At 41.3% G+C, this 26812-nt stretch overlaps 2 protein-coding genes across 4 annotated transcripts; both read left to right on the top strand.

The window, feature by feature from the left end:
- The first annotated feature begins 4210 nt into the window (after positions 1-4210).
- Positions 4211-12810, top strand: LOC143105597 (tripartite motif-containing protein 16-like). 2 transcript variants are annotated; one of them, XM_076269618.1, is made up of 6 exons: positions 4211-4843; positions 8497-8592; positions 9102-9335; positions 9800-9959; positions 10653-10709; positions 11220-12810. In XM_076269618.1, the coding sequence occupies exons 1-6, from the start codon at positions 4238-4240 to the stop codon at positions 11732-11734; spliced, it is 1668 nt and encodes a 555-aa protein (XP_076125733.1). In that variant the 5' UTR covers positions 4211-4237; the 3' UTR covers positions 11735-12810. The 2 variants fall into 2 exon arrangements, with proteins under 2 accessions (XP_076125733.1, XP_076125734.1); XM_076269619.1 differs by lacking the exon at positions 10653-10709.
- A 6178-nt stretch (positions 12811-18988) lies between these two features.
- On the top strand, positions 18989-25228 carry LOC143105598 (tripartite motif-containing protein 16-like). Of its 2 annotated transcripts, XM_076269620.1 has the most exons (6): positions 18989-19617; positions 21225-21320; positions 21850-22083; positions 22555-22714; positions 23411-23467; positions 24058-25224. In XM_076269620.1, exons 1-6 carry the CDS (start codon positions 19024-19026, stop codon positions 24573-24575), a joined length of 1659 nt encoding a protein of 552 aa, XP_076125735.1. In that variant the 5' UTR covers positions 18989-19023; the 3' UTR covers positions 24576-25224. The 2 variants fall into 2 exon arrangements, with proteins under 2 accessions (XP_076125735.1, XP_076125738.1); XM_076269623.1 differs by lacking the exon at positions 23411-23467 and having other exon boundaries at positions 24058-25228.
- Positions 25229-26812: the final 1584 nt, after the last annotated feature.

The following is a 26812-nucleotide window of genomic DNA, read 5'->3' as shown; positions in this document are numbered from 1 at the left end:
CACCGAAGCCATGACGTAGCGTTGTCAAGGCAGCATTTTCACTGGATCTAAACAAATCAATCTAACCATTGAAATCACCATAGCGGATAGCACAGAGACCTGGCATAGATCGTGTAGCAAGTCAAATTATTTTTCAATATTGGGCTTTGAAAATAAGGGATATATTTCCTCAGTAATAGAGCATTTGGTGACATTTATAGAGAAACCGAGGGGAAGTTATATTGGAAATAAGAGTTGCCGGGAATTTAAAACACTAAAAAAGATTCGGGGCTTTTGAAAAAAGATTCGGGGCTTAAGCCCGCTAAGCCACCCCCTAGCTCCGCCACTGGCTGTAGGCTGCATGGTCCTCACTTTAGATTGGGGGGCTGCAAAATTTACTACAAATACATTTTCTCATAAGGTAAGAAAGGTCTTATTATAAGCGTGGGCCTATTAGTTATCCACCTCTTTGTCTTATACATACACCATTAACAAGCATTAACAAGCTGCTTGTTAACACTAACTGAACAAATATGCTTGTAAGTAACTTGTTACATGTTAACAGTTAGTTAATGTTATTAAAGGATAACAACAGTTAACTAACTGTTAGTAATGAATTGTTAACTGCTTATTGCACTAATACCTAATAAGCACATGTTATTCGAAAGCGTTACCGATATTTCTGGTAATTGAAATTCTCCAAATGCATCATACTTGCCCCCATTCACATCCATTATATGCCAGGTCTGTTAATGACCATGGCTATAACATTAGCTGCTACTAAACTGCATTTCCAAGTCCAGGGGTGAGATTACATATTAGCCTCCAGTCATTTGTTTTACTGGTCCTATTTCTAGTTATAGCTACACTACAAGTATATTTTGTATCAACACTATTTTAAATAATGTTACCTACCTATGTCCCATGGACGTTCGCAAGGTTATTAGCCTAATTAACATTAACAACTTTCATCTTTCTCTGTACTGTAACTTTAGCCTGCATGGTAACAGCCACTTTAAATGTAGCTAAGTTAGCTATCATAAAAGCACTGATTCCACCCCTTTCGTTCGAAAATTCTAGATCAAAGATGTGTTTTAATACTTCAAAATAGTTCAGGTTAGACAGGTAGGGTCTCGCGCCAAATACTCAAGGCCGTGCGGGTGCGTTAGTTTTAGGCAACGTAGTAGTCAATCATGGAAGAAAACTCGCACACCATTGTTTGCCGTTGAAAAATAAATAAACAAAGTGTTTAATCCATCGACCAATGTGCTACCAAGTGAGGTGACAAACGTTTCGGTCCTCAGACCTCGGTAGACCAAATTTCCCTCACGGGATCAAAATCAAGAGTATATATACTTATACTTATACATGAGAACCGCATGAGGACACATGACGACAATTAATCATTTCATGATGAGTCCTTTTCTCTTGACACAATCAAAGAGGGTGGGCTACGCTTTAAATGCAGAGGCAAGACGCAGCTCTGGAGGTTCAGCTGGCAGCCGCCATGAACGGTGAGCTATGCTGGCCTCCGAGCTCGTAGTTAACACCATTGTTAACCAATAAATGTTTCACCGTGTTTTCAGTTTTCAGTTTTCAAACCTGCCTCTGTCTGCTTGCACTCAATTTTTCTTACAACACACACACACACACACACACACACACACACACACCCATAAACACATCCCATCTCCTCAGCACACATATAAGCCACCACTCACATGTACAGTAAAGATCTGGCAGCTGCCTCTCAGCTGTCTGCTATTCTGTGTTCTTGGGGAAAACAAAAGACCAAATCCACTCCCTCATCTCTGGACCCTAGCAGATATTACAGCGTCTGCACCTCTGGACCTCTGCTGGAACACACATCAGCACACCACACACACACTATTGGGTGGGAAATGTGTTGATGAGCCCAGTGTTTCACCCCCTCTGATCCTCTCCTACAAACCATCTCCTCTCCCTCCTGCTCCCCCAAACCCTCCTTCCCCTCCCCCAGGTGTTCAGGCCTTTAGATCGTCTGTGATTGGACACGTGTCTGATGGAAGGCCGAAAGTGAAGTTCATTAAGTTGAGTAGAACTAAATATGTATGTGGTTGTACTCAAGAGATAAAACATTATGCATTTATATCTGATGTATGATAAAATATAAACTTGTTGCAACATGACGGACTCAATCTCTGTTCAAAAGTATCAGATATTATGGTGGAAGTCACATTTACGTTGTTTTAAATAATAAAAAGAAACACACATGATCACTACAGTTGACGGGGTATTTCATCTTTGTGAGTCATGTAATCAATTAAATAATCCATGTTTGTTTATAAGTCATTCTAAAGTAGTTTGTTATGAATAAATATAGGTCAGAAAAAAATAGGTCAGACATCAGTACATGATGTGGGAGAGTGTGTGTGTCAGTCTGAAACTAGGATCAAAAGGTCAGATCAGTCCTGGAGTCTGGCCCTCTCTGGCTCTGGCTCCTCATTCAGGCACAGTATGAAGAGACACATCTCCCTCTAGTGGCCAGCATCTACACCATCTCTGACATAATGACCCTCCTGCACAGAGTCCAGACCATATTCACTCACACACTCTACCCTGGGTAATGGATGGCTCCTAGATCAGCAGTGAAGTTATTGTGATCTGGGTTTCACCTTTGGAACAGATCATCAGCTAAATGTGGGAGACCTACAGATATGAATATTTCTGCAAGCACCCATAAACACCAGATCAAATAAATCATCAACAAGTGGATCTATACCCCAGCTCCCTCCATCTCCTTCTCCTTATCCTCACACACACACACACACTCACTCACTCACACACACACACACACGTTGTTCCTCTGTTCTCTCATATTAATGGTTGTGTAAATGAGGTGTGAGTTCAGTACTTGATCACCACACAGTTTGTTGGTCTCCAGCCATTATTATCCTCTGTCCTCCTGACCTTTGACCTTTGTTAAGTCTGTTATGGTGAAAGTAGTAAAAGCACAGGAGGCCGACGTGTCCCAACCTTGCAAACACAGCTGAAAAGAGCCCTTTTTAAAAGGGGAGAAGTAAAGGACAGCCGCGAAACCTGCAGCTGCCAGCCTCTCTCTCTCTCTCTCTCTATCATCATATGCCCAAACTTTTAAGGACATTTTCAAAAGTATCTTGCCAGAATTATAACGAAACTCACTGCATATCCTAGTTTAATATTTATTCAAATTTCTTTCATCTATGGAAGCAATAAGTAATATGTAATAAGCAATAATGTCTAATCTCCAAATAAATATTGTGCACCTCCTTTGGTGTCCACTGTCGGAGTCTCACCAGCCATCTGCACAGCTGGAAGGCGGGGCTGGAGGCAGGTGAGGGTCAGCGTGCTGCAGACCGCGCTTACCACCTCCACGGCTTTGCTCATCCTGTGTGACCACACCCTAACACAGATCAGCACTCGGGCTACATTGCTGGGCAGGAAGCAGATGACCAAAACCACCACCACCACAATAGCCAGGGAGGTGAGGGTCCTCTCTAGTGCTGCTGTGGTGATCTGTTATGGTGACTCAGACGAGTCGATGTTGCACACACATTTACCTGTCCAGGGCACTGAGCGTCAGGAAGGAGATGCTCACTTTAAGGGTGCCAGGAAGAGGAAGACATGGCAGACGTCACCAAAGCTCCAGTCCATTCCAGAGAGGTATAGTCAACACAGAATAGCCACCACCACACTGGGGAGGAAGGAGGTCAGCCAGGGCCAGGTTGAAGAGGAGAGCATGGATCCACATGAACACAATATTTCCACTAGATGGCAACATTACTCTTCATAATCATTGAATTAATGGTGCTGTGTAGTAGCCTATCCATGCATTTTGAATGTGGACATTCTGAATTGTTTGCTTTATTTTACAGTGTTTAAGGTTATGAAATGGAATTTAATACATGACAGTTTTGAAGTTTCTCAGTCAATTTCATCATGCATGGAAACTGATGCTTCTTCATGAACAGTAAATGAGGTTGTGAGGTTTTACTCTTAGGTTGGAGCAATCACCTAATAATGGTAATAACCCATATGAATTGGTCATATCAGCCATGCAGAATTACCTGGCAATCTTTGTCAATGACAAATGTGTTTTGGCCCTGATCTGGGTTGCATTGACACACACCCTACATCCACGGAAGTCTTTCACAAGTGTAGGCTGGTCTAACAGCCTACAACGAGTTCAGAGGAAACGAAACTGAAAGGAGAGTGTGGCTTAGGGGGTTCGAAGTGTTTCATGTCGGGAAGAATGGCAGAGGCGATTTCAATTAACCAGGACCTTTTTATCTGTCCGATTTGTTTGGATCTACTGAAGGATCCAGTGACTCTTAACTGTGGACACAATTACTGCTTGGGCTGCATTAAGGGCTGCTGGGATAAGGAAGATCAGAAGGGAGTTTACAGCTGCCCCCAGTGCAGACAGACTTTCACTCCAAGACCTGTTTTGAACAAAAATAACGTTTTTGCTGAGCTTGTGGAACAGTTCAGGAAGTCCAGAATTCAAGTTAGGCCTACTGCTTCTCCTCAGTGTTTTCCTGGACCTGGAGATGTGGAGTGTGACAGCTGCACCGGGAGAAAACTAAAAGCCGTCAAGTCCTGCCTAGTATGTTTGTTGTCGTACTGTGAGATTCATCTCCAACGCCATGATGAACTCTTCTCAGGGAAAAGACACAACGTGGTTGATGTCACAGGTCAGCTACAGGACAAGATCTGCGCTCAACACCAGAGGCTCCTGGAGGTATTTTGTCGCACGGACCAGAGTTGCATCTGTTTGCTATGTCTGGTAGATGAACACAAAGGCCATGACACGGTCTCAGCTGCAGCTGAGAGATCGGAGAAACAGGTAAGTACCCGGGAGGGGTACACACACCATGGAGAGTGTATCCCATACAAAAAATACCATATAATAATAAATAAATAATTCCTGCAAAACTGCAGTTTTTATATGCATTTTAAACAAGAATTTTCTTCTAAAAACATATTTAAACAAATATTTAATGATAATGATGGCTCATTTTTTCGAAGGTCATGAAGTGAAACAGCATAATCTTTAGGTTAATGATGGCCAGGTTGAATGAAGTTGTCAAAAAAACATGGGCTACTTCAGACAAAAAGCTATCCTCACTTTGAAATGCATAGCCTACCTTGTTGACATGCAGTGCCAAATTCATATTCAAGTTTATGCCAGCATTGACAGGGGGCCACCGGAGAACACTTGTAGCCTATATTATCATCAAGTAGGCTAAATTACCTAGCTAGTCAAAATTATAACTTTCACTATATGGTTTAGTCTTATATGCTTCTGTGGTAAAAATAAAGTATTAAAGGCAAAAAGTAAAACACAGGCAAGCCGACCGTACTGCAGAGTAGGCTATAAAGATTTACTCAGGACGCCAGAGACAGGTTACAAACACACAAGCATCCTAGGCAAGTATGAGAGCAACACGTCTGTCGTAGACAAAGTCTTACTATTATTTACAGGACTAAACAGGGTATTCTTGATAGATTACGCAGAATAAAGATAAAAGAGCTCATCATAAAGAAAGCTAATTAAAAGAAAAGCTGGTATTACTCCAGACTCTCTAAGGCAGTTGTCCTCAGAGGTCACAGCTAAGAGAAAACCAAAATAACTGAGATCATCCTTGTAACGTCCACACAAAATGTTGTGACTGAAAATTTCCCCACACTACTTTGCTTCTCTATAAATTAGTTGAATATAATAACCTGTGTAGGTTTTCAGGCCTTTAGTTTCCACAAAAATCACCAGAAGTCATTATTTATTGTTTTTTTTATTTTTTTTATTTTCTTTGAGGGGGGGGGGATTTTTTTTCTATTATAATAGGCTCCATCCATCATATCAAGTGGTAGTTACACATCTCTATGTCCAGAAAGGGACAACACAGTTTGTGTTGTTTGTAACACATTCATTTTATGAGTGTAGTTATACACATTGCATCAAATTATATTATTAAATGTTTCTTTCAGAAGCAAAGCTACACAGAATAGTGTGCTGAACTCCCAGTTATTACTGATCCCTTCTGCTCCTTTGTGCCAAGTAAAGATGAACACAGTCGGGGTCATAGTGGCGTATCAAACCAATGGTGGGCCCAGATGCGAAAGTGTTACGCGGGCCCCATACCGACAAACTTAAGCCCAGGATGAATTAGCTCTGATACATGCAATACACATTAAGGGTGACTTCAATTGTTTATGCAAAGGGCCTGAGGCACCGAAGTAGTTTAGTAGTTGGGATTCTCCAACTATGGTACTTTTTCTGTCCTTGACATATATTTAAAAAAATAAAAAACATTTCTACTTTTTTATTTTTTTCACACTTACTACATATTTAGGGGAACCTATATATAAAAAATCATTGTTCAATTATGTTGTTTTTTATAAAATATAAGACATTTTATATGCGTTTTTTACTATTTTGCCTCTGTCCCTAGGCCAGACTTTGGGTCTTCGACCTTATCTCACTTAAAATCTAATACTGATATAATTTTAAATTCAAACAGAAAGTATGCATTATAACCCAATTCATTCAAATCTACTATTTGTTTTTATATTTCTTTTCGATTTGGCATATTTTAAACATGTTAAACACTTGTCCCTTGGGTTCACTGTCATTTCCACACCTCTGCATAAAATGCAATCCCAGGCTCAGTATTCTAGATTTGTATACTCATTAACCATAGCAACTGACACTCCAGAGGGATCCACATGGCTGAATGAAAGAATGATCGATCCCAGCAGAGGTTAATACATAGGAGATATATCAAGGTAAATATGAGAAATACCGCGAGTATGTTTATTGTACGTCATTTCTGAACCGCTCATAATTCATTCCGATGGGAAAAATTCTGGATTTTTACCATTTCATTAGGTGTAATTTGAGATTATTTAATGCTAACTCTAAAACTAACACTAACAGGCTAGTCAAACATGAGATATTAGAGGGAAAGTGGGAAAATGTCATTTCCACGACCGTCTTTTCCACATCTGTCTCCATGGTAGTGATAGGTAGACAGGTTGGCTTGTTTTTGTTCGGTTGTGGAAATGACCATTGCTTTTGCCATTGTCTGGAAAAATGTCAAAAAATACATATTATTCCATAAAAATCAGCACAGCCAACTTCAGGGCAGGCATCTAGGCATACTGGGGAAACAAATTATGCCAGTAATATTTTAATTAAAAATGTTTCATTTTCTGAAAATGTTCAGGTCCAAAAAGTACCATAGTTGGAGAATCACAGATTACATTTTCAAATAAAAAATACACGACTACATATCCATTACATGTGAAAACATTTAAAAATAATTTTATTAACAGCCTGCAGGCCAGGGTAATCTAATATTACTGGATTAACATCAACTCGCATGGAATTATGGGAACACTCAATGCGCCTCTTCAACCCTCTGCTGAAACTTCAAGCCTAGATTGCTTGCTTATAAACTCGCACTGCGCAGAAACAAAACGTAATGCAGCCTAACTTATTAAACCGTCCAGAAACCAAATAAAATCATTCATATGCATACAATCCCCAATATGCGTGAATTAGGCCATTAGAAGAAGGCCATCTTACGAGCCTTTCGTTGTGCAAAATCGTCAACGATGTTCCCAATATTTAATGCTCTGGCTCTCGTATTTTCAATGGACAGGATAGCTAACCCACGGAGCCTCTCCTGCCCCATATGCTGCTCCTTAGGTATAGGTCTTAATAAGTTTGAGTTTGGAAAAAGATCGCTTAGCTGCCACAGTCACAGGCAATGTCAGAAACAACATGAGTACACACTTCCCCGAATGTGGATGTTACACTGTCATAATCTACCACCAGCATTTTGGCAAGTTGAAAAATAGATGACTTCTGTGAAATCTCTGCTTTAAAGCAAGACCTGAATGAGAGGAGTTGTGTTGGGAATGTCGGTGCAATGTCCCTGCTATGGTCTGACAAACGTCTTGCCTTTTCAAGCAGTTCATCATCACCTGCGAGTTGAAGGTCATAGGACGTAAAGACTCAAACACATGACAAGTTTCCCGCATACTTGCAAATCTTTTGGAGAGCTGACTGATTATGATGTCCAGAGTTGCATTAAATACCTGCACTTTGAAGTATCTCTCTGCATCGGTTAAGCGCTCATCTTCCGATAGATCGTCAAAGTGACGCTTCACTCTCCGTGCTCTAACATTCTAAAGTTCTAAAAAAAAAAAAAAAAAGGAGGCAGGGCGGGGTAGCGACGGGCCCCGGGAGGTCACGGGCCCTGGTGCAACTGCAGTTGCTGCACCTACTATAGTTATGCCACTGCGGGGTCATGACTGCATCAGTACCAATAAAGACACTATTTGCACAGTGGTTTACACAGGTCCTGCAAACAAACAGGCTTCTTAATGACTAAATTTATGAATTAAAATGTCATGTGAGGATTAAATTACTATTGAATATACAGTGTAACTATGTAGTAATGTGTAGTCTGGTATTGTCACTGTGTCATTTAGAAGGAGATGGAGGAGACCAAGAGGAAACTCCAGCAGAGACTCCAGGAGAGAGAGAAGGAGCTGCTGGAGCTGATGAAGGCTGTGGAGACTCTCAAGGTGAGTACTGAGAAAACTATAGACCCTTTCAATTGCATAAACAAACAGGTGCGCTCCTTAGGCATTCCCTGTGGCACAGTTATCAACATTGAGCTGATGGTAATTTGGAGACAAACACAAATTTAGTACTGACCAGAGTAGAGGACAGCAGCTGGCTGCCATGTCAGAGCTCATCTAACGGTAGCCAGTTGGTACGTAGCTGTGCAGTGTGTAAACCTCCCTCCCAACGCCTTAAGAAACATGCTAGCAGGAGATGCTAGAGCCTGTGGGTTTAAGCTCACTTCCTAGCGTGCTGGACTCAAGTCAGTACGAATGCAGGGCTGAGCCGTGTGGTCAACACAATGCAGGTTACACTCAGTCAGGACTCTCACCCAGTCAGCCAAAGAGGAGTCTGCAAAACTGAGTCACTTTCCAGTTCCTCTGGTCCACACTGTGGGTAACAGGCTGTGTAGAGGAGCTGAGTGAGGGCTGCTTTAGATGGACCCTCCTCTTTGTATGTCTCCTAACAGAGCTCTGCACAGACAGCAGTAGAGGACAGTGAGAGGATCTTTACTGAGATGATCCGCTCCATTGAGAGAAGGCGCTCTGAGGTGACAGAGCTGATCAGAGCTCAGGAGAAGGCTGAGGTGAGTCGGGCTGAAGGACTCCTGAAGCAACTGGAGCAGGAGATTGCTGAGCTGAAGAGGAGAGATGCTGAACTGGAGCAGCTTTCACACACAGACGATCACATCCATTTCCTCAAGGTAACTGTAGTATAGATACTGATTGTTTGTTAGCAGACAATTTCCAATATCATAGAGTCCTTGTTGGAACATTCTAATTAAATTGACATATACAACATAATTAAAGTGTCTGCAGTTGAATGTTCTTGCACTCAGTGGCAAAGCTCTGCAATGTTGCATTCAGTGCCAAAGCTCTGCTATATACAACCTCAGATATGCAGGCATCTTCAACATTTCTCAGACCAAGGACCCCTTGCTTGATATAAACCTTGTAGCACTAGATATTGCATCAAGTTGCTTATTAGATCCAACCAATAATATTATGCAGGACAACTTATTTAACATGAGTAGACAGTAATGGCGTATACGATGCTAATCCAATAAAATAAGAATTTTGGTCAGAGATCATATATCTATATATATATATATATATATATAATTGTGTTTCTATCCATTCATATCTCTCTCTCTCTCTCTCTCATTAGAATTTTCAGTCAGTCAGCCCTCAACCTCAGTCTAAAGACTTATCCAGCACCTCTGTCAGCCAAAGCTGGTCTTTTGAGGCTGTGAAGAAATCTGTCTCCACACTGAAGGGGCAGCTGGAGGATTTCTTCAAGCAGGAAGTCATGAAGATCTCTGCAGCAGGTTGGTTATAGATATTCATTAGAAAAGGAGAAAAGGTCACATACAATAATGAAGTTTATACAAAGTGCAGTCTTTTATACTTTTCTGTTATAGGTTGTTATAAGTTGCTAAAGGTATATGAATTGTTCAGTCCAGTACTCTTAGAAACTATAAAAATAATTGATTGAAGCCTGCGCCTACACCTGTGCATAGTGATATTCATGCCGTCATGATGATCAATGCTATGGTTCATTAATTAGGCAAAGTGACAAATGCTTACTCGTGTTATGTGTGAACAGATATTTTGGTCATTCAATGTGTAATATACCAACTTAATTGACCCATTTGCTCTGCAGTTAGTTGGGTTAAGGAATTGATTCAAATGGTTACATTTCATTAGAATCATCATTTAGCTGACGCTCTCATCCAGAGACACTCGCTCGCAGTGAATTAACTACAGGAACTACTGAAGCAACTTGGGGTTAGGTGCCCTGCTCAGAGGCACAATGGTGGCAGCCCCTGGGATCAAACTCACAACCTTTAGGTGTTCCATTTGGAAGCTCCCGAACCACTAGACCAGCAGCCCCCACATCTGAAGGTCTTCTGAACCTGCTCTTCCCATCCTGATGAAGATCAGTGCTGCTGGAATGAGTGCATCTCCATCTTCACATTGGTTCAAGTTTGGTTAATTATAATGCATCTCTTCTTTCTCAGTGTCTGATGTCCAGGCTGTTTTTACTGAGCCAGTAACCAGAGAGGAGTTCTTAAAGTGTAAGTTGGTCTGGTCTACAAACACTGAGACACACATGTACACACACAGTCATTCATTCAAGTATTTGTGGAATCACACACACACACATAAACACAAACACAAACATAAACACACACACACACGCACAGAGAGAAACGTACATACACTTATTTTAATATTTTGAATACAAGCAGTGAAATACACTCATGTTTACACTTATATACAGCCATTCATACAGAATATGTACATAATCACTTACAAACACACACACACACACACACACACACACACACACACACACACACACAGAAACGTAAATACACTTATTTTAATATTTTGAATACAAGCAGTGAAATACACCTATGTTTACACTTATATACAGCCATTCATACAGAATATGTACATAATCACTTACACACACACACACACACACAACACACACACACACACACAACACACACACGCACACACACACACACACCTAACCAAAATACAAAAATGTAACTTTGTCCTCTCTTCTCTCTCATCAGACTCCTGTCACTTCACACTGGATCCAAACACAGCACACAGAACCCTCCATCTGTCTGAGGGGAACAGGAGGGTGGAGTGGAGAGATGAGCTCCAGTCATATCCTGATCATCCAGAGAGATTTGATGAGTGGTTGCAGGTGCTGTGTAGAGAGGGTGTGTCTGGACGCTGCTACTGGGAGGTGGAGAGGAGTGGGGGGGTTGAGATAGCAGTCTCATATAAAAGCATCAGCAGGAAAGGACTGGGTAAAGAGTGTGGGTTTGGATGGAATGATCAGTCCTGGATGCTGCTCCTCACCAGCTCCAGCTCCTATTTCCACCACAATAATAAACAGACTAAACTCCCTCTAGTGGCCAGTTCCAGAATAGGAGTGTATGTGGATCACAGGGCAGGAACTCTGGCCTTCTACAGCATCTCTGACACAATCACCCTCCTGCACAGAGTCCAGACCACATTCACTCACACACTCTACCCTGGGTTTTATATATATTCTGGATCATCTGTGAAGCTGTTGTGACCCACACTGTATACAGCAGGACAGAAATGTAAAGACCCCAGATACAGATAGATGCTGTTAACACACACACACACACACACAGACACAGACACAGACACACACACACACACACACACACACACACACACACACACACACACAGTATACAGCAGGACAGATATATAAAGACCCCAGATACAGATAGATGCTGTTCTCATATCCACACACACACACCCATGAACACATTCCATCTCATCAGCACACATATAAGCCAACACTCACATGTAAAGATCCGGCAGCTTCCTCTCAGCTGCCTGAGATTCTCTGTTGTTGGGGAAAACAAAAGACCAAAACCACTCCCTCATCTCTGGACCCCAGCAGATATTACAGCGTCTGCACCTCTGCACCTCTGCTGGAACACACATCAGCACACCACACACACACTATTGGGTGGGATATGTGTTGATGAGCCCAGTGTTTCACCCCCTCTGATCCTCTCCCACAATCCATAGACCTCTGAAGTTCGCCTACAAAAAAGCTACCCTCTTTGCCCATATAAGGAGATTTGGTATCTAGAGATTTTACTAATGGGAAAATAACATGGGGATTTTACTAATGGGAAAATAACATGGGGATTTTACTAATGGGAAAATAACATGGGGATTTTACTAATGGGAAAATAACATGGGGATTTTACTAATGGGAAAATAACATGGGGATTTTACTAATGGGAAAATAACATGGGGATTTTGAATTATTTCACCTGTTAAACTCTCGCGGGGATAAAGACAACGGAAGTGCAGGCGTTTTGTTCTACACATTTCTGTCCTCTGCCTTCAAGTGGGTACTGTGTTCTTTGGTACGTTAAGACGGCACATTTTGATTTTGCTACCCCAGAGCTATCTTGCAACACAACTTGCCATAGAAGTAAATATTTATGAGGTTGTACTCAAGATTAAAAAAATATATCTGATGTATGATAAAATATACACTTTGTGTTGCAACACGACTGACTCAATCTCTGTCCAAATGTATCAAATATTATAAATGGATGTTACATTTGCCCTTTTTAACAATAAAAAAATCTCACATGATCACTACTGTTGACGGGGTATATTTCATGTTTGTGAGTTACGTAATCAATTCAATAATCCATGTTTGTTTATCAATCCATCTAAAGCTGTTTGTTATGAATAAATAAGAAAGGGTCAGGGGGTCAGACATCAGTACATGATGTGGAAGAGTGTGTGTCAGTCTGAAACTAGGATCAAAAGGTCAGATCAGTCTTGGAGTCTGGCCCTCTCTGGCTCTTGCTCCTCATTCAGGCACAGTAACGAAGAGACACAACTCCCTCTAGTGGCCAGATCCAGAACAGGAGTGTATGTGTATTTGGATGCTGCTGTAATGCTATTTTCCACAGTAGAATCTGCATTTGAAAGCCTGGTCATGTTAGGCTACCAGTTGTAGTTGCCAGTTTGTGTTTAGCTTGTTGGTCTTCATTTGTCCCTTTTCTTCTTTGGGGGCATAGCTGATCTACAAAGCACAACAAGGGGCACAAATGTGCATGCTGAAGGGCAAAGGGAATATTAAAATGTCTTACACTGGCCTTTTTGGGGTGGTGTATTGGTAGACAGCCCTAATAAGCCTACCCGACACACCAGCTCGCTTGTCTGCCAGAGCCACCACAAAGTGAAGTATGCTGTGGCACTCTTGTGTGTGTCAGATAACCCCCCTTTGGTTTCAGCCAATCAACTGTCGTCCTGGCCGTCGTTATCGGTCCAAATAGGAGTAAAATATTGGTGGTGACAATTTTGTCATCTCAAAATATTGATGGTGACTAGTCCCAAGCGGCCCCACCTAAACCAACGCCCATGAGCTGCAGGATGAACACGAGCGCTGTTTTCATATCGCTACACCCTCACATGGGCTGTTCTCATATCTCTGGGAGGAAGAGTCTCTCACATGTCCAGTGTGTCTGGATCTGCTGAAGGATCCAGTGGCTATTCCCTGTGGACATCATTTCTGTATGAGCTGCATTAACCCTCTATTGCATAGCATTGCCTCAGGGTAAGAAACACAAAAATGGAAACACAGCTGAAAAGACCCCTTTTGAAAAGGGCTGAAGTAAAGGAAACCAATTGCTTATATTTAACCACATGACTTTTCAATTTAGTTTTTTTTTATCAAACTCCTTTCCCTCAACTCATAAACAACAATATTTTATGAAAGCAATAAGACCCGAGTGGGCGTAGGTTACACTGATTTTAGAACAGCTAGCTAAGGGGTGTTGTTAGGCACAACACGCTAGTGGAACCCCCCCTTAGCTGTTCTAAAATCAGTGTAACCTACGCCATGGCAACTCTTGCTTGACTGCTTGGCTCCCTCATTGCAGCTACACTCTAAAGGTGTTCCCTAGCAACGCGGAACAATCAACAGATTAGTTCAGTGGCTTATCCAGCTGTCTAGTGGTGTTTATTACAGTTACACAGTTTGAGAGGAGGAGTCTATTCGGTTGATTGACAGTTGTGTCACACACCCTACTGCTGTTTTGTTTTCATCTAAACTGACCTCACTATTAGGCTACTATTAGAGACTAATATTGTCTCCAATCACCAACATGGTGTGTGTGTGTGTGTGTGTGTGTGTGTGTGTGTGATTAAATACACCCTTTCCAAACTCTAAGTGGTTAAGGATCAAGGATCAACACATAACAAAAGGTGAAATGTGAGGTCACCCATTTATGGTAGATATTACAGCATTCATGACACATGTGGTATTAAAAAATAATAATAACAATAAAAACAAACAGATAAATAAACAAACCAAAATCACACAGGCAGACTGTTCAGCAGTCCATCTCTGGTCCATTTGCAAATGACATGGCAGTTCCGCCACCTCAGATAATTTAATAATAAATATATTCTTTCATACCAACGATATAGCGTGATGATATTGTCACTGTAAAATAAATGGTGAGTTAATTTTTCGTGCGTACGTGTGAGTTTGCAATGTCATGAGAATATGAGAATGTGGTGTGTTGCTATATGAAATTCTGTAAAGACACTGTGATCCCTACTAAGGAAGTTATGGTTTATCCCAATATTAAATCATGAGTTTCATCTGAACTGAAAACATTGATTAGCCAAAGGAAAGCTGCTTTTAGTAATGGTGATGAATTTAAGGTAAAATAATTGAGAACAATAGTGAGGGCAGAAATTAAGAAAGCCAAAATTAACTATGAAGACAAGACAGAGACAGAATTTAGAAGTAACAACTAAAGAAGTCTCATGGAAAGTCTAATGTGACATAATTTCACAGTGTGAGTAAATATTAATTTATATTAATACATATTATTTATCCAAATCTTGAGAATGAACAAAAGTTGTGAAATGTATCACTTCATCTATAATCAAAGTATTGCAATGCAGCTGCAGCAGGTTTATGTTAAACTGTTGATGATTCTATAGGGAATTAAACTGTGATCAAATATGCTAAATACATGCAGTTGCTTTTCTTGAAATCTTTTAAGGTTCTGTCTAATGAGATTGTGAAAACTGATGAAGAGAGAGAGAAGTGCAAAAACGTTCAGGATTGGTTCATCATCAGGAAAAATACGTTGGTTTGTCTATAATTTCACATATGTGAATTGAGCATGCACACAAGTTTCAATGGTTCAATTTGAATCAGAACATATTCTAAAGGTGACATGAAATAGACGATTTGTGTTGCAAACTACATTCCACATGCCTACATCCATTAATGAACTCATAAAGACCATGCTGCCTTCCTGCTTGCATAGTTGGCTTAATGTGTGTAATCATGTCAGTAGGTCATTTGTGCATTGTGTGTCCATCCTCCCCTCTGCACTTCCCCTATGCTGGATAGAATAGCAACTTGCACTGCAATGGCTGCCAACAGGTTTCCCCACATGCTTTGGTGCCAGAGGTCACACTGTCAACACACCTTTGATGAGCATCATGTGAATATGGTGTTTTGCTGCCACTTTGTATGTGGCTGCTTACTGTTGAAACACTATGAAACACTGTGAGACAACATACTTTGTGTTCAACAGTATTACAAATGTGATGCAGACTTTTTTTTAAGGGATAGAAATGTACTTTGTTTAACTTTTTATTTATTTTTGGGGCTTTTTTATGCCTTTAATGCAACAGGATAGTGGAGAGTGACAGGAAGTGAGTGGGAGAGAGAGTCGGGGTGGGATCCGGAAAAGACCAAGGGGCGGGAATCGAACCCGGGTCGCCGGCATACGGTGCAGGTGACCCAGCCAGTTGCGCCACGGCTGGGGCTGTTTAACTTTTGTTTAATTTTATTCATTCATTCATTCAACCTTTATTTATTCTCGGAGGGTCATTGAGGGAAGCCCTCATTTTCAATGAAGCCGAGATAACAGAAACAATGAAGTAACAAAATGTAAAAAGAGAGAGAGAGAAAAAAAAGTATAGGTATAGGTCTAGGCCTATAAATAAAATAAAACAAAGTAAAATAAATAAATAATAAGATATACATTATAGAGGAGGGAGGGGAAAAATACATAAAATCTTAATAATAAAAAAAAAAAAAAAAAAAAAAAAAAAAATTATAATAATAATAATAATAATAATAATAAAGACATTTACTTAAAACAGGTACAAATTGACATAGGAAGGTCTGTGATTACAGATCTGAACTGATTATAGGAAAGTATAGAGCTCATTTTTATATTACACTGAATATTATTCCAGGAAGTAGGGGCACTATAACAAAAGGCCGACTTTCCCAACTCAGAGTGGATACGAGGAACCTTGAGCATCAAACAGTCATTTGATCTGGTCTGATAGGGACCAGAATTCCACACAAGCATGTCTGAAATATAACCTGGTAATTTCCCAACAATACCTTTGTAAATAAACAGATGCCAATGATTTTGTCTCCTCTCTGTCAAAGATGACCAACCCACCTTACCATAAAGGACACAATGATGAGTGCTATAGCCATCACCAGTAATGAATCTCAGGGCAGAATGGTAGACTGAGTCCAGGGCTTTAAGTGAACAAGCAGTAGCATTTTTATATATCACATCACCATAGTCTAAAACTGACATGAAAACTGCTTCAACAACTTGTTTCCTACTTTCCATAGGGAGGCTGGCTTTGTTTCTGTAGAAGAAACCTATTTTTTTTCTCAGTGTTTTTGCTAGGATGGCTATATGGTAGGTAAATGTGAGTTTTTCATCCAGCCAGATACCAAGATATTTGTATTCAGAGACTCTATCAATCCTTGAACCAGTTACCGTAGTTATTTGCATGCCATTAACCTCGGTGTTCCTTGCTCTACTAAATAACATACATTTGGTTTTCTTCTCATTTAGAACTAATTTAAGATTAATGAGAGCTTCTTGAAGAACATTAAATGAAAGCTGGAGATTATCAATTGCAAGTTGAACAGAGTCAGCGATGCAATACAAAATAGTGTCATCAGCATAAAGGTGGACTTGACAGCCATTTAGAGAAGAGACAATGTCATTGATGTAGATGGTGAAGAGAACTGGGCCCAAAATAGACCCTTGTGGAACACCCTTTGTGATTGGCAAAAACTCAGACTTAACATTTCCTGACTTAACACACTGAAACCTCTGGGACAAATAATTACAAAACCATTTACATGCCTTATCATCCAAACCAATATCATGTAATCTTTGTAACAGTAAGGGATGATCAACTGTATCAAATGCTTTTGACAGATCAACAAAAAGGGCAGCACAATGCTTTTTAATGTCTAAGGCAGATATGATGTTATTAGTAACTAATGTGGTAGCTGTGATAGTGCTGTGGTTAGTTCTAAAACCAGATTGTTGTGGATTTAATATGTCATGGCATGAAAGAAATGATTTGAGTTGGTTATTAACCAATGATTCAAAAATCTTTGATAAACAGGGTAATTTGGAGATTGGACGGTAATTATTTAAATCATCTCTATCACCCCCTTTGTGCAAAGGTGTCACATGTGCTAGTTTCCATGTACTGGGAAATATGCTCATCACAATGGAAAGATTAAATATATGTGTTATATGCTTTGTGATGATAGGAGCAGATAATTTAAGGAAAAAAGGATCTAAATGATCTTCTCCAGTAGCACTCCTAGTGTCAATAGTGTGTAATGCCTCAAACACTTCATTTTGAGAGAAAGGTTGAAAAGTAAACTTAGAAACATGGTTTGTGTACTTTTTTGGGTTTTGTTTAATTTTCAGGCTACTGCACGCTAGCCCAGCTCCTTAATCACTACACTACCACCGCCAGTCATATTGAGCTGGCCAGTCATTTGTCAGTTTGTGTGAAAAGATGTGAAATTCAAACAGACTACAGCAGCTGTGGACAGATATTTCAGATTGTAATGAAACTATGATCAGACTGCTGCCCACTTCACATTGCCACATTGGTACATTAATATCATACAGATATTTTTTACGGAAATCACAACCAGAAGTTATTTATTTTTACATTGGTGAGTTGAAATACACTGTAGGCTATCTTAAACTAGTTAAGCTTTTGCCAGACCACCTGTGTGGAGGTCACACAATGACCCTTTGTGTGGGGGATCAGATGGCCATTTGTGGATTTCAGGCAGGCAGGTACCTTTTCTTGCATGGTGCATAATAAAAGTGATTATTACTATTCATTAGGCCTGTCACCACGATTCATTTTGAAAAACATAACACTTTAGAAAACATTAACGTAATTAGCGCATTTTGTTTTGTTGTGTCTGGGAATAAAGAGTTGTGATTGTTATATGTATATGGACCGCTTATGGACTGTAATTGTAATGTGCATTCTTATTAACTGTAATGTTGTATGTATGCTCATGTACTTCCAATGGACTGTCGGGGTTCTGCTTGTTATACGTGGGGTGGGGGATGAGCGTTTTGGACCATGGAGCTGATGAAATGATCACAGTTATGAAATGGAATTCAATACTTTAACAGTTTTGAAGTTTCTCAGTCAATTTCATCATACATGAAAACTATGGCGCTCATGAACAGTAGCCTAAATTAAGTTGTTTTACTCTTTGGTTTTAGCAATAAACCTATAATGGCAGTATCCCAGATTTATTGGTCATCAGCCTTGCAGAATTACCTGTCAACCTTTGTCAATGACAAATATGTTTTGGGCGTGGATCTCCGTTGCATTGACACACCCCTAAATGCACAAAGTCTTTCCCAAGCAGTAGGCTGGTCTACACGGAGTTCAGAGGAAACGAAACTGAAAGTAGAGAGTGGCTTCAGAGATTCGAAGTGTTTGTCATGCTCAGGAAGAATGGCAGAGGCGATTTCAATTAACCAGGAGGACCTTTTTATCTGTCCGATTTGTCTGGATCTACTGAAGGATCCAGTGTCTCTTAACTGTGGACACAATTACTGCACGGGCTGCATTAAGGGCTGCTGGGATCAGGAAGATCAGAAGGGAGTTTACAGCTGTCCACAATGTAGACAGACTTTCACTCCGAGACCTGTTTTAAACAAAAATAACTTTATTGCTGAGCTTGTGGAACAGTTCAGGAAGACCAGAATTCAAGGTACTGCTAGGCCTACTCAGTGTTTTGCTGGACCTGGAGATGTGGCGTGTGACAGCTGCACCGGGAGAAAACTAAAAGCGGTCAAGTCCTGCCTGGTGTGTTTGTTGTCGTACTGTGAGACTCATCTCCAGCGCCATGATGAACTCTTCTCAGGGAAAAGACACAACGTGGTTGATGTCACAGGTCAGCTACAGGACAAGATCTGCGCTCAGCACCAAAGGCTCCTGGAGGTATTTTGTCGCACGGATCAGAGTTGCGTCTGTGTGCTATGTCTGGTAGATGAACACAAAGGCCATGACACGGTCTCAGCTGCAGCTGAGAGATCGGAGAAACAGGTAAGCACCGGGAGTGTGCGACTGCTCACACACCATGGAGAGTATATCCCTTACAAAAAAATACCATATAATAATAAATAATTTCTGCAAAACTGCAGTTTTCATATGCATTTTAAACAATAATTGATTCTTCTAACAACATAAACAAATAGGATTTAAGGATGGCTCCTTTTTTTGGAAGGTCATGAAGTGAAACAGCATAATCTTCAGGTTAATGATTGCCAGGTTGAATGAAAACCATATGGGCTACAGCAGACAAAAAGCTATCCTCACTTTGAAATGCATACAGTGTTTCCTACAGAATTAAATTATATTTGTGGTGGTAGGTTTGCAGAATTAACTTGAATGCAACAGTTTTTAACAAATTAGCGCAGCGTGGTTATGATGTTAACCAAATTTAAGCACAATTTAGTACAACCTGGAAAATCATTGTGTGGTGGTCAATTTTGATATTGTGGTGGGCCGCCACAAATAAGTCAATGTATGGGAAACACTGCCTACCTTGTTGACATGCAATGCCAAATTCATATTCAAGTTCATGCCAGCACTGACAGGGGGCCACCGGTGAACACTTGTATATTATCATCAAGTAGACTTAATTACGTAGTCAAAATTATAACTTTCACTATATGGTTTAGTCTTATATGCTACTGTGGTAAAAATAAAGTATTAAAGGCAAAAAGTAACGCACAGGCAAGCCGACCGCACTGCAGAGTACAAAGCTTTACTCACAACGCCAGAGACAGATTACAAACACACAAGCATCCTAGGCAAGCATGAGAGCAACAAGTATTTATAGGACTAAACAGGGTATTCTTGATTACGCCGAATAAACATAAAAGAGCTGTCATCATAAAGAAAGCTAATTAAAAGAAAAGCTGGTATTACTCCAGACTCTCTAATGCAGTTGGCCTCAGAGGTCACAGCTAAGAGAAAACCAAATTAGCTGAGATCATCCTTGTAACGCCTACATTTCTTTAAAGTGTAGCCAGTTGGACAACAACAACCCTAGTAGACATTTAACAGCTAAAATGTTGTTTAATCACTGAAAATTTTCCCACACTACCTTGCTTTTCTATAAATTAGTTGAATATAATAACCTGTGTAGGTTTTCACCAGAAGTCATCATTTATTGCATTATTACAATTTTTTTTCTATTATAATAGGCTCCATCGTATCTAGTGGTAGTTGTTTTTAACACATCTCTATGTCCAGAAAGGGACAACACAGTTTGTGTTGTTTCTAACACATTCATTTTAAGCGTGTAGTTATACACATTGCATCAAATTATATAATTAAATGTTTCTTTCAGAAGCAGAGCTACACAGAATAATGTGCTGAACTCCCAGTTATTACTGATCCCTTCTGCTCCTTTGTGCCAAGTAAAGATGAACACATGTCGGGGTCATGACTGAATATGTGGTATCTCTCATCAGTACCAATAAAGACACTATTTGCTCAGTGGTTTACACAGATTCTGCAAACAAACAGGCTTCTTAATGACTAAATTTATGAATTAAAATGTCATGTGAGGATTAAATTACTATTGAATATACAGTGTAACTATGTAGTAATGTGTAGTCTGGTATTGTCACTGTGTCATTTAGAAGGAGATGGAGGAGACCAAGAGGAAACTCCAGGAGAGACTCCAGGAGAGAGAGAAGGAGCTGCTGGAGCTGAGGAAGGCTGTGGAGACTCTCAAGGTGAGTACTGAGAAAACTATAGACCCTTTCAACTGCATAAACAAACAGGTGCGCTCCTTCGACATTCCCTGTGCCACAGTTATCAACTTTGAGCTAATGGTAATTTGGGGACAAACACAAATTTAGTACTGACCAGAGTAGAGGACGGTAGCTGGCTGCCATGTCAGAGCTCATCTAACGGTAGCCAGTTGGTACGTAGCTGTGCAGTGTGTAAACCTCCCTCCCAACACCTTAAGAATCGTGCTAGCAGGAGATGCTAGAGCCTGTGGGTTTTAGCTCACTTGCTAGCGTGCTCGACTCCCATTCTGAGGTGCTGCAAGTTGCTGTTCAAGTCAGTACGAGTGCAGGGTTGAGCTGTGCGGTCAACACAATGCAGGTTACACTCAGTCAGGGCTCTCACCCAGTCAGCCAAAGAGGAGTCTGCAAAATGTCCAGTTCCTCTGTGCCACACTGTGGGTAACAGGCTGTGTGGAGGAGCTGAGTGAGGGCTGCTTTAGATGGACCCTCCTCTTTGTGTGTCTCCAAACAGAGCTCTGCACAGACAGCAGTGGAGGACAGTGAGAGGATCTTTACTGAGATGATCCGCTCCATTGAGAGAAGGCGCTCTGAGGTGACAGAGCTGATCAGAGCTCAGGAGAAGGCTGAGGTGAGTTGGACTGAAGGACTCCTGAAGCAACTGGAGCAAGAGATTGCTGAGCTGAAGAGGAGAGATGCTGAACTGGAGCAGCTTTCACACACAGAGGACCACATCCATTTCCTCAAGGTAACTGTAGTATAGATACTGTAGATTGTTTGTTAGCAGAAAATTTCCAACATCATAGAGTCCTCGTTGGAACATCCTAATTAAATTGACATATACAACATAATTAAAGTGTCTGTTTTCAGTTGAATGTTCTTGCACTCAGTGGCAAAGCTCTGCAATGATGCAGTCAGTGCCAAAGCTCTGCAATATACAACCTCAGATATGCATTTGATCTGACGTCTTCAACATTTCTCAGACCAAGGACCCCTTGCTTGATATAAACCTTGTAGCACTAGATATTGCATCAAGTTGCTTATTAGATCCAACCAATAATATTATGCAGAACAACTTATTTAACATGAGTAGACGGTAATGGCGTATACGATGCTAATCCAATAAAATAACAATTTTGGACAGAGATCTATAGATATATATATATAATTGTGTTTCTATCCATTCATATCTCTCTCTCTCTCTCTCTCTCATTTGTAGAATTTTCAGTCAGTCGTCCCTCAACCTCAGTCTAAAGACTTATCCAGCACCTCTGTCAGCCAAAGCTGGTCTTTTGAGGCTGTGAAGAAATCTGTCTCCACACTGAAGGGGCAGCTGGAGGATTTCTTCAAGCAGGAAGTCATGAAGATCTCTGCAGCAGGTTGGTTATAGATATTCAGTAGAAAAGGAGAAAAGGTCACATACAATAATGAAGTTTATGCAAAGTGCAGTCTTTTCTACTTTTCTGTTATAGGCTGTTATAAGTTGCTAAAGGTACAGTATATGAGTTGTTCGGTTCAGCACTCTGAGAACCTATAAAAAGAATTGATTGAAGCCTACGCCTATACCTGTGCATAGTGATATTCATGCCGTCATGTTGGTCAATGTGATGATTCATTAATCAGGCAAAGTGACAAATGCTTACTCGTTATGTGTGCACAGATATTTTGGTCATTCAATGTGTAATATACCAACTTAATTGACCCATTTGCTCTGCAGTTAGTTGGGTTAAGGAGTTGATTCAAATGGTTACATTTCATTAGAATCATCATTTAGCTGATACTCTTATCCAGAGAGACTCACTCACAGTGAACTAACTACAGGAACAACTGAAGCAACTTGGGGTTACGTGCCCTGCTTAGAGGCACAATGGTGGCAGCCCCTGGGATCAAACTCACAACCTTTAGGTGTCCCATTTGGAAGCTCCCGAACCACTAGACCATCTGCCCCCACATCTGAAGGTCTTCTGAACCTGCTCTTCCCATCCTGATGAAGATCAGTGCTGCTTGAATGAGTGCATCTCCATCTTCATGTTGGTTCAAGTTTGGTTAGTTATAATGCATTTCTTCTTTCTCAGTGTCTGATGTCCAGGCTGTTTTTACTGAGCCAGTAACCAGAGAGGAGTTCTTAAAGTGTAAGTTGGTCTGGTCTACAAACACTGAGACAAACATGTACACAAAATCATTCATTCAAGTATTTGTGGAATCACAAACACACATACACACATACACACATACAGGCAGTGAAACACACTCACGTGTACACTTGCATAAAACCATTCATACAAAAATAAAATTTAAAATACAAGAATCACACACACACATGGCCATCACACACACACATGGCCATGAACACTTTAGAAGTTTTGAATAGACACACTAGAAATCTCATTGATGTAAACAGCGCGCGCATACACACACACACACACACAAACACACACACAGATGTTACATATATTTTGGAGGCATCTGGAGTGTGAAGTTTTGATTAAACAATAGAAATCTCAAAAATAAATAAAATCTGCACCATACACACATATCAACACACACACACACACACTGAAACGTAAATACACTTCTTTTAATACTTTTGAATACAAGCAGTGAAATACACTCATGTTTACACTTACATACAGCCATTCATACAAAAATGTACATAATCACACACACACACACCTAACCAAAATACAAAAATTTAACTTTGTCCTCTCTTCTCTCTCATCAGACTCCTGTCACTTCACACTGGATCCAAACACAGCACACAGAACCCTCCATCTGTCTGAGGGGAACAGGAGGGTGGAGTGGAGAGCTGAGCTCCAGTCATATCCTGATCATCCAGAGAGATTTGATGAGTGGTTGCAGGTGCTGTATAGAGAGGGTGTGTCTGGACGCTGCTACTGGGAGGTTGAATGGAGTGGGCAGTGGGGTTATATAGCAGTCTCATATAAAAGCATCAGCAGGAAAGGACTGGGTAAAGAGTGTGGGTTTGGATGGAATGATCAGTCCTGGATGCTGCTCCTCACCAGCTCCAGCTCCTCTTTCAGACACAATAGTAAACAGACTAAACTCCCTCTAGTGGCCAGCTCCAGAATAGGAGTGTATGTGGATCACAAGGCAGGAACTCTGGCCTTCTACAGCATCTTTGACTCAATGACCCTCCTGCACAGAGTCCAGACCACATTCACTCAACCCCTATATCCTGGGTTTTGGATAAATACTGGATCATCAGTGAAGCTCTTGTGACCCACACTGTATACAGGACAGAAATGTCAAAACCCCAGATACAGATAGATGCTGTTATGACACACACACACACACACACACACACACACACACACACACACACACCCACACTCCCTCACCATCCCATCTCATCAGCACAGATTTAAGCCACCACTCACATATAAGGATCTGGTAGCTGCCTCTCAGCTATCTGAGATTCTGTGTTCTTGGGGAAAACAAAAGGCCAAATCCACTCCCTCACCTCTGGACCCCAGCAGATATTACAGCGTCTGCACCTCTGGACCTCTGCTGGAACACACATCAGCACACCACACACACACTATTGGGTGGGAAATGTGTTGATGAGCCCAGTGTTTCACCCCCTCTGATCCTCTCCCACAATCCATCTCCTCTCCCTCCTGCTCCCCCAAACCCTCCTTCCCCTCCCCCAGGTGTTCAGGCCTTTAGACCCTCTGTGATTGGACACGTGTCTGATGGAAGGTCGAAAGTGATGTTCATTAAGTTGAGTAGAAGTAAATATTCATGGGGTTGTGCTCAAGAGATTAAAAAAATATCTGATGTATGATAAAATATACACTTCTTGTTGCAACACGACTGAATCTGTCCAAATTTATCAGATTATGGTGGAAGTCACATTTACAGTTTCTTTTTAAATAAAAAAACACACATGATCACTACTGTTCACTGAGTCACGTAATCAATTCAATAATCCATGTTTGTTTATCAATCCTTCTAAAGTTGTTTGTTATCAATAATGACATGTCAATGTGAAACCTGGATGCAGAGGCAGTGGCCTTCTCTGGAAGGTGAATATCAAGAGCTCTGGATGCCATGCCAAGGACCTCCTCCAACAGACGGGGCAGCTCATCCCCCTGGCTGCACAGGGCTGCGCACAAGGTAGCCCCTCTCCTTCAGACGAGAGAACAGTCTCAACCTCCTCCACATCTTCCTCCTCCAGCCCAGGACACGGACTGGTGGGAGGAGCAGATTGAGGAACTTCAGTCCTGGTGCAGAGCGAGAACAGCGAGGCTCGTGGGGCCGCTGAGGAATCCCCATGCGCCCTGGCTACTCTTCCTATCTTCCTTGCTGGCCCATCGGGAACAGGAGAACCCGCACGTTTAGAAGAGAAAAAAACGACAAAGGGCCTCCCTGGTGTGTACAGGCATAAGAAGACAATTCATGCATGACTGGGGGGTGTCCCTCGCCAAAATTGCATGTTGATGGCCCAAACACAACACACACCTATCATGGCCATCCTCCATAGGCAGAGAAATGCCACAACCAAGGCATTTGTGGCCCTGATGGTGCTCCATATTGGAAGCGGGGCCAGCGGAAAGACGACCTGTTTACAGCCACAGACGCACGTGAATAGGGAAGAGGCCAAAGCCACCTGTGTGCTACGAGCTAAAACTGGCTAGCGCAGTACACGGGCTGTTCCTGAGTGAGCGAGGACACTGGGTATGACTGAGTAAGCTGTAATTTGTAATGGTGCCGCGACACTCGCCACCTCCGAACTCCAGACAAACAAACTTTGGCGAGGGCTCCTGCGGATAGACTCCCGCGAGCCCGCAGTGTCACACCACCTAGAGCTGGACACGGCTTGAGAAGCTGGAACGGAAAGTTCACTCGCTTACAGCTGACCGAAGCCAGCCAAGCAAGGATTCCCGAACAACGCGTGAGCCACAGGTTACGTGTCGTGCACAATACGCTACGGAGGGATTTGACCACCTTCAAGCCAAGAAGGAGGATGAAAAAGCTACACACACACACCCACACAAACACATTCCATCTCATCAGCACATATATAAGCCACCACTCACATGTTAAGATATAGCAGCTGCCTCTCAGCTGCCTGAGATTCTCTGTTCTTGGGGAAAACAAAAGGCCAAAACCACTCCCTCATCTCTGGACCACAGCAGATATTACAGCGTCTGCACCTCTGGACCTCTGCTGGAACACACATCAGTACACCACACATACACTATTGGGTGGGAAATGTGTTGATGAGCCCAGTGTTTCACCCCCACTTTTTTAGAAGTTACTACTGAATGTGCTTATCATAGGACATGTGGAAATAATAACAAGACATTTCAAAAGATGAGAAACAATAAAGCCCTCTTGACACAACAAACAATCAATTTTGCAGTCTATGTCTAAAGAAAACATCAGAGGATGTAGCCTGGGTAATGTGCCATCTCTAGAATGTTTTCAGACAGAACACTAGAACAATCCGTCTG

Source organism: Alosa pseudoharengus, unplaced genomic scaffold (assembly GCF_046254945.1).
Source record: "Alosa pseudoharengus isolate Yale_2024_CS ecotype anadromous, Long Island Sound unplaced genomic scaffold, YU_APseudo_1.1 YU_APseudo_1.1_scf_6, whole genome shotgun sequence".
NCBI classification, from domain to species: Eukaryota; Metazoa; Chordata; class Actinopteri; order Clupeiformes; family Clupeidae; genus Alosa; species Alosa pseudoharengus.
The sequence above is the reverse complement of the archived record's forward strand: the minus strand, read 5'-3'. Positions and strand labels throughout refer to the sequence as shown.

Bases quoted from the DNA above. Each gene is read 5' to 3' on its own strand.
- LOC143105597 (XM_076269618.1), top strand. From the start codon at position 4,238: ATGTCGGGAAGAATGGCAGAGGCGATTTCAATTAACCAGGACCTTTTT. The intron at 4,844-8,496 runs GTAAGTACCCGG...TGTGTCATTTAG, and splicing joins CTGAGAGATCGGAGAAACAG to AAGGAGATGGAGGAGACCAA. The intron at 9,960-10,652 runs GTTGGTTATAGA...CTTCTTTCTCAG, and splicing joins CATGAAGATCTCTGCAGCAG to TGTCTGATGTCCAGGCTGTT.
- LOC143105598 (XM_076269620.1), top strand. From the start codon at position 19,024: ATGGCAGAGGCGATTTCAATTAACCAGGAGGACCTTTTTATCTGTCCG. The intron at 19,618-21,224 runs GTAAGCACCGGG...TGTGTCATTTAG, and splicing joins CTGAGAGATCGGAGAAACAG to AAGGAGATGGAGGAGACCAA. The intron at 21,321-21,849 runs GTGAGTACTGAG...GTCTCCAAACAG, and splicing joins AGGCTGTGGAGACTCTCAAG to AGCTCTGCACAGACAGCAGT.